Source organism: Eschscholzia californica, unplaced genomic scaffold (genome assembly GCF_041429995.1).
Source record: "Eschscholzia californica isolate CP2 unplaced genomic scaffold, dmEscCali1.0.p SCAF_6, whole genome shotgun sequence".
NCBI classification, from domain to species: Eukaryota; Viridiplantae; Streptophyta; class Magnoliopsida; order Ranunculales; family Papaveraceae; genus Eschscholzia; species Eschscholzia californica.
The window spans coordinates 18,201,673-18,209,685 of NW_028238483.1; the positions used below are offsets into that span (position 1 = coordinate 18,201,673).

At 37.5% G+C, this 8,013-nt stretch overlaps 1 protein-coding gene across 3 annotated transcripts; it reads left to right on the forward strand.

Annotated features, from left to right (window-relative positions):
* The first annotated feature begins 940 nt into the window (after positions 1-940).
* S1P (SITE-1 protease) lies at positions 941-7,812 on the forward strand. Of its 3 annotated transcripts, none has more exons than XM_086649631.1 (10): positions 941-2,048; positions 2,159-2,287; positions 2,406-2,558; positions 3,310-3,426; positions 3,746-3,930; positions 4,287-4,550; positions 4,638-5,691; positions 6,371-6,898; positions 7,021-7,081; positions 7,396-7,812. In XM_086649631.1, the coding sequence occupies exons 1-10, from the start codon at positions 1,467-1,469 to the stop codon at positions 7,482-7,484; spliced, it is 3,162 nt and encodes a 1,053-aa protein (XP_086505757.1). In that variant the 5' UTR covers positions 941-1,466; the 3' UTR covers positions 7,485-7,812. The 3 variants fall into 3 exon arrangements, with proteins under 3 accessions (XP_086505757.1, XP_086505758.1, XP_086505759.1); XM_086649632.1 differs by having other exon boundaries at positions 1,117-2,048; positions 3,258-3,426; XM_086649633.1 differs by having other exon boundaries at positions 1,139-2,048; positions 3,300-3,426.
* Positions 7,813-8,013: the final 201 nt, after the last annotated feature.

The following is an 8,013-nucleotide window of genomic DNA, read 5'->3' on the forward strand; positions in this document are numbered from 1 at the left end:
TGATTTTAATGGTTCTTAAAAATTACATCTACTTACAGAACCAAATCAGTTGGTTTTTAGAAATCTACAACCGTACTAAACCGCTCGTTGTGTGGTTCGGTTTGAAAACCGACTGGACCGGTTTGGTTTGATTGGTTTGGTCTATTTTTGCACACCCTTAAGAACACATGAATTCCCTATAGAATTATTCCCTAAAGTTCTTGTTTTTTATTTCCCAAAGAAACGGGCAAACTTTTTTTTTTGAGAAATCGACTACCAAATACGTAAGTCGTTACAAGAGACCTAAAACCCGATAAATTACATTATTTATACCTTTAATAACCCTAAGTTCAATAAACCACTTAAGACAAATTACATTATTTATACCTCTCTTGGGAATCGAACTTGGGACCTCTAAATTTTTGGAGTTTAGAGCATCTCCATCGCAACACTCAGACTCTAAATCTTAGAGTGTCACGTAGGAATTTTTCTTTAAAATTCATCTCCAATGCAAAACTCAACATGAATCTCTAAAGTGACATGTCAAGATTTATTTTAGAGACCCTCTAAGTGCCACATAAGCAAACCAATTAGTTTTAAACCAAAATATAGGTTTTTAAAGTTTCTTTTGAGTGTCGCATTAGAGAAGGTTTTGTAATAGAGTGTCTCTAAATGGCCAATACTGTTTAGAGATCCATTTTTCGCACTTGACACATGATTTTTAGAGTTTTTCTTGAGTCTTACATTGGAGATGCTCTTAAAGCATCTCTTATGGGACACTCTAACAAAAACTCTTAAAAGTCTAGTTGTCAATTTTCAATGAAGATTCTTTTTCCTAAGTGTCAATGTAGAGACACTCTAAATTTTTTTTTTGTTTTCTATGAAAATCTCTAGAATACTTAATATACATGTCACTCTTCAACTCAACAGATAAATAAGTAGTTAGAAAGCCGAAGACCATATGATACACGAGGACGAAGTGTTGACTCGGACGAACTTATTGCTTCTATGAAAAACCAGCCTTCCACAAGGTTGGAGAGCCGAAGACCATATGCTAGTCCTTAACAGAAAAAAAAAAAAAAAAAAAAGAAACATATGCTAGTGGAGTCATTTGAATGCCTTGATCGTTATGATGCACGAGGCGGCCAAAATGAATATCAAGTCGCTTTCAAAAATTAATAATGTTTCCGTATTTGCAGGCGATCCCAATCGGAAAACTGTCTAGAGGAGAGAGAGGGAAAGGTAGAGACTAGTAGAGAGAGAAATACTTCGCACAGTCGGATCGACACTTAACCATAAAGAAACATCCTCCTCCTCTTTCACCCCCCTCAAACAAAACCTAGATCGAAGGAACCGGAGAAGAAATAAATCAAAAACCTAATATAGAGAGAGAGAGATCATCACGAATCACTTCGTCCAATGTTGGAACTTGTTATCTTTCCCGCCAAATTATACAAAACCCTAACACCAAATAAACAAGAAACACCATGAATACGCTACTTGCTTTCTTTGTCATCCTTATTTCCCTCTATTTCCTTCGTTTCAGATCTCCATTCTTCCAACCCTACCTCGATCCGATCGACAACCGTTTAGAAGAAACCAAGAATATAAATCAACCCTTATTAACTGAAACAACTATTAGGGTAATTGAAGAAGAAGAAGATGCCCCACTGAGAAATTATATAGTTAGGTTTCGTGAGTACAAGAAAGCGAATGATCACCGTATTTACCTTGAAAAGAATTTAGGAATATTATCTAGGTGGAAATGGATCGAGAGAAAGAATCCTGCATCTTCATTTCCTACCGATTTTGGTCTTGTTTCTATAGAAGAATCAGTTCGAACGACGTTGATCTCAAAATTTGAAAAATTAGGGCTTGTTAAGGATGTTTCAGTTGATTTGAGCTATTCCAGGAGTTTGTTTGCAGAAGATGGAGTTAAAGGCGGTTCATTTGTTGATGGGAAGAAAAAACCAGGAAAGATATTCACCTCTATGTCATTTAGTGATGAAGAATATAAATCCCCACTTATTAATTCTTCTATTAGTTGGAAACGCAAGCTTATGATGGAGGTAAAAAAAAAAAAAATTATTTCTTCTTTGTGAAATTTTCGATTGTTTCATCTTGTTTGGAAATTTGTATTAATGAGAATCTGCAATTACTATATTATTTTTGTTTATAGAGATCCCAAGTTACATCTTTATTTGGGGCAGAGACACTCTGGGGTAAAGGATATACTGGGGCAAAGGTTAAAATGGCAATATTTGATACTGGTATTCGAGCTAATCACCCTCACTTTCGTAACATAAAGGTACTTCCTTCGTTGGTTATGCTCGAGTCTGCTGCTTTTATTTGTAAATCTAGCCTATGGGTTGGGTAATTTTTTTTCGTTATATCTGGTTAATGGGGTACGCTGATACATTCTGCAGGAACGCACAAACTGGACCAATGAGGATACACTAAATGACAATCTTGGACACGGGACATTTGTGGCGGGAGTTATTGCTGGCGAAGATGATGAGTGCCTTGGTTTTGCACCCGACACAGAGATTTATGCTTTTCGTGTATTTACTGATGCCCAGGTAATGCAAATTGTGCTTTATGTCAAAACATAGAAGCCAAGTGCTTTCATAACAACTTCCTTTGGTCTCATTAATAGTGCGAATTTGGTTGGTCGTTTTTGTTAAACATAACCATTCATGTAAGTAGCACGTTGTCTATCATTTCGTCCTCATTATGCTCATTAGTGTAAAACTTTTCAACTTTATGAGCCTCGTATGTTTCAGGTGCTTGATATTATTTAATCTTTGGAGTTCCCTATTCATTAGTTCATATTAAGAACGCCCCAAAGTTTTCATATTCAGAAAATCACTTCATTTCACGTGGCACTGAGATGTTACAACATATTTAGAGTCAGATTGATATTAGTGTCCGTTGACTTGGTTTTAAACCGTCAAAATCTTAAAAAATTAAGCTTAAAATGTTTGACTGGTTGATCATGCTATTGTTATGGAGGACTAGAGGTTGAATCCAGAGTTTAAGCTTCTTAAGCATGCCTAGAAAAACATAACGTCTATCATATGCAGCGAACTCTATTTTGTTTGAAAATGTTAGCTAATACTGGTATTTGGAAATTGGGATACGTTACATTATCTTAAAAAGCTACAAACAGAAAATTACTTTAGGTTATAACACAAAGACGCTACATAAAAACTAAAAAATTAGCTGAAGCTGTCATGTTACAATGATATTAGTTTTTTTTTTAATTAAATTGTTTTCAGATGGAATAATTGGTGGCGGAAGTGTGAGAAATCTGTATTCAGCCTCTTGCAGGTATCTTATACATCATGGTTTCTTGATGCTTTCAATTATGCCATTGCAAAAGAGATGGATGTACTAAATTTGAGTATAGGTGGACCTGATTATTTGGATCTCCCATTTGTTGAGAAGGTAAATCTTCCTTGAATTTCTGATTTAGCTCGATTGCTTGATTTCTTAGAAAATTCCAGAAGTTCTTTTCCACAAAATTTAAATATAAGTGATCTCCGTTGGTTACTTCTCCTTGTGGCTTTCCTGAATTTGCGTTTTGGTAGACGGTAGTCCTCTATTTCATTTATGTTATTTGTTAATGACCCATCTCTTAGTTGGCAAACTTTTGTGCTTTCAGTTTTGAGTATATTGGACAAAGTAACCAAAAAGGAAAGAAAAAGAAGAAGGTACCTATTTCATGTGATAGTCTAATTTCCTTGTGACTTGTGTTGTTTTCTAGGTTTGGGAGCTGACAGCAAATAATGTTATTATGGTTTCGGCCATCGGAAATGATGGACCTCTGTATGGTACCCTAAACAACCCTGCAGATCAAAGTGATGTCATCGGTGTTGGTGGCATTGATTACAGTGATCATATAGCTTCATTTTCCTCTCGGGGAATGAGTACATGGGAGATTCCTCACGGGTATAGTATCTGCACTTCTCTTTATCCAGTTAACCTATCTTTTCTTAATTCTTGGTTTTGCTTGTTCGTGTTTCAACAGCAAAACTGAGGAACTCCGGTTGACGGATATAACCTTATCCGGGGGAGGTTATTTTGCTCCTAGTCTTTGTTTTTATGGAGTCAATGTTATTTTCCAAAAAAATGGAACTGAGTGAGGAGCTAATGAAAAGTTCAACAAATGTGTCTTCGTACCATTTTTTGGCAACAAATGTGGTGTCTTGATATCTCATCTCAGTCTTTTTAGTCTGATGCTGATTTTGGTCTAATTCAAGCATGTTGAGCTAATCTCTGACTACAATTAACTTTTACTGATGCAGCTATGGTCGTGTGAAACCAGACGTTGTTGCATATGGACGAGAAATCATGGGATCCAAGATCAGCACAGGTTGTAAAAGTCTCTCAGGTACCAGTGTGGCTAGTCCAGTGGTTGCAGGTGTGGTCTGTTTGCTTGTCAGTGTCATGCCCGAAGGAATTCGAAAAGATATTTTAAATCCGGCTAGTATGAAACAGGCACTGGTTGAAGGGGCCGCTAAGCTGTCTGGTCCCAACATGTACGAGCAGGGTGCAGGAAGAATCGATCTGTAAGTTTTCCAAATTAATTGTGTTAATTTCTTGATTTTCTATAATTCTCTGCTAACAAGCTTGCTAACTCTCCCCTTTTCTGTTAGCTTAGAGTCATATGAGATTCTAAAAAGCTACAAACCTCGGGCAAGTGTTTTTCCCAGTGTTCTCGACTACACAGATTGCCCCTACTCCTGGCCCTTTTGCCGTCAGCCACTCTATGCAGGTGCAATGCCAGTCATCTTCAATGTCACAATTCTAAATGGGATGGGTGTCGTTGGCTATGTTGCATCCCCACCTACATGGCAACCTTCAACAGATGTGGGCAATCTGGTCAGCATTCACTTTACATACTCAGAAGTCATCTGGCCTTGGACCGGTTATCTAGCTATCCATATGCAAATAAAAGAAGAAGGTGCCCGGTTTTCAGGTGTGATTGAAGGTAATGTGACAGTTACAGTAACTAGTCCAGCAGCCAGAGGAGATAAAAGCCCAAGGACTAGCACATGTAATCTTCAGTTGAAGCTAAAAGTTATCTCAACTCCTCCAAGAGCAAAACGGGTTCTTTGGGATCAATTTCACAATATCAAATATCCACCCGGTTATATCCCGAGAGACTCGTTGGATGTTCGTAATGATATACTAGATTGGCACGGGGATCACCTACATACTAATTTCCACATTATGTTCAACATGCTGAGAGACGCGGGATACTATGTTGAAACTCTTGGTTCACCATTCACATGTTTTGATGCTCGTCAGTATGGAACACTTCTCTTGGTGGATCTTGAGGATGAGTATTTCGAAGAAGAGATTGAGAAACTAAGGGACGACATTGTTAATACTGGACTGGGGTTGGCTGTGTTTGCTGAGTGGTATAATGTGGACACAATGGTGAAAATGAGATTTTTTGATGATAACACTCGAAGCTGGTGGACACCGATTACTGGAGGTTCAAATGTTCCTGCACTAAATGATCTTCTGGCTCCATATGGAATTGCATTTGGGGACAAAATTCTAAATGGTGATTATTCTATAAATGGGGAGCAAAGTCGTTATGCATCTGGAACAGACATAGTGAGGTTTCCAGGTGGTGGGTATTTGCATAGCTTTCCTTTCCTTGATAGCTCAGAGAGTGGTGCTTCTTCTGGTTTGATGAAGGTGAGTATAAAACTTTTTCCAGTTAATCTGTTGGGGTAGCGCATGGTAGATGTGGAATGTGAACCAGTCAACATGCATTAGTTTAATACGAATCTAGGGTTACTCGTGTGCTTGTTTAAATTATTATTCCCTAGGCAAATAATTTACTTAGTCATTGCTCGCTTTGCACCCTATGAGTAAAAGATGGAAATAGCCAGTGAAGCTCCATTATATCGCTGTCTGTGTTACGTGACAACTCATTTCTCGATTTCTTTAGTAACACATTAGGATGACAGTCTTCTCGGTAAGGACCGCTCTTAGACCCCCGAAAGGAATTTGCTTACCGAAGTACTGAGTTTCTATATTCCTAACTTTATCTCACTAGATAAACCAACTGCCTGTCAAAATAGGTTCTTCAACAACAGTTACTAGTTCTAATAATGTTAAAAAATGTAAATAAAGGTCTCTGTGACACGAGTTCCATTCAGTGAGGCTGCTTTTCCAATGAAATATGATTTTGGATGTATCAAGTTTATATGTAAGCTCATCGTCACAAGACTCACAACAATAAGAAATAATTTTTTTCATGGTGTTCATAATTCTAGTTGTTTTTCCAACATATTTCTGGAATAGTAGAAGTAGTTCTATAAGAAAGAAAGCTGCTGACCTTTTGCGTGGTGTTGCCTGTCAAACAATGTAGGAGGACTCTTCTATTTTAGGACTTGTTGAAGTGGGTACTGGACGTATTTCTGTGTATGGCGACTCCAATTGCCTTGACAGTAGCCACATGGTGACAAATTGCTATTGGCTTCTGAAGAAAATCTTGGATTTCACTAGTGCGAATATCAAAGATCCAGTGCTCTTCTCTGATTTGGTTAAGAAAAGTGTACCCCTCCACAAGGAAGAGGGCCAGTTACCAACTCGCAGAACTGATGTGAACTTCTCTTCTTACTCTGCAGTTCTTGAAAAGGATATGATCTGCCAGAAAGATTCCAGATTTGAGATATGGAAAACGAAGGGATTTAGTTTGCAAATGATGGGTAAGAATAGAAGATTACCAGGATTTCCTAATTCGGATGTCGTTAGAGATTCAAATATGACCATGGAAAACTCAAATCTGGGGAAGATCGAGGGGTTCAATGCAAATAAAGGAAGCTCCTCTTCTTCCATAGTCGGAAACAAATATAGCAAAACCATGGACTTCTTGGGTCTGCTTCGTAGAGATGAGGTAAGTAGGTTATATTTATGTTCCGTTGGTAAATGCATATACACCTAGGTTTATTCGCCCCTCGCTCCATCTTGGCACTGGTTTAGTTTGGCATATTACCTTTTAATTCTGTTTTTTTGTAGCTTGACACACCTGGAGTAGTTGCAGCTCAGTGGCTAATACCTATTCTTATTGCTTGTACTGGTAAGTGAAAGCATTCTAAAAATCGAATCTTCCATTCGATTTAAAACAACAAAGAATGATTAGTTCCATATTTTCATGGTGTTGCTTTTCGTAATGAAAACACGATCACTATTAACACACTCGCCAGATTTGGTGGTCAGTGTTAACTAAAATAATTAGATATTATTTTAAATTTTGAATTTTCAAGATTCTCTTTGTTACGTCAAATAACTTGAACATTATAGAGTAGTTGAAATGTCTACTGCTAGTGCTATATTTTTTTGTACCACTGAAATATGATATTGCAATAACCATTCATTGCTGCTGTTGTTTAGGACTTGTGTTGTTTTTGAGCTTTTGGCGAATCAGGCAAAAGCGCCGAAGGAGGAGGAAATCAAGCTCGGGTCGTTTCGCCAATGTATAGGTCAAAGAGTTCTATTTCTGGGAACCTTGTCTATTTTTCAGAAGACTTCACATTTGCTGCTGCACTTGCCCTTGGAAATTTCGTAAGGAGTTTCCACGCCATTGGCGGTTAAGAGGGAAGATAGTTTCACATTCAAAATCCATTAGGTCTTTTTGTAGAACTCTTTTTTCTCTCTGAGATTTTGATAATTCGCAACAATGTGTTAAAAGCAAAGTTAAATGAAAGTAGTGAGCCTTATGTTGTCAGGTCGGTGGTTTAGCTTAGATGGATGCAAAAAGCTGAACTTACATATTCCAATCCCATAGGAATGCAAACAATTCTACATAAATGGTTCTTTTCGTTAGTTTGTTCTATTTTTTTTTATGTTATTTAACAAATTTAGGACAAAGTTCACTTATCAATCATTTAAACGGCCGAGCTACAGTTAACACGAGCTTTGGTGAGTGTTTAAATCAGAAAATATTCTTCACCATTGTTTGCACCAGTGAAGTCAGATTTATGACAAGCTTGTAAGAGTTTACACTGAACG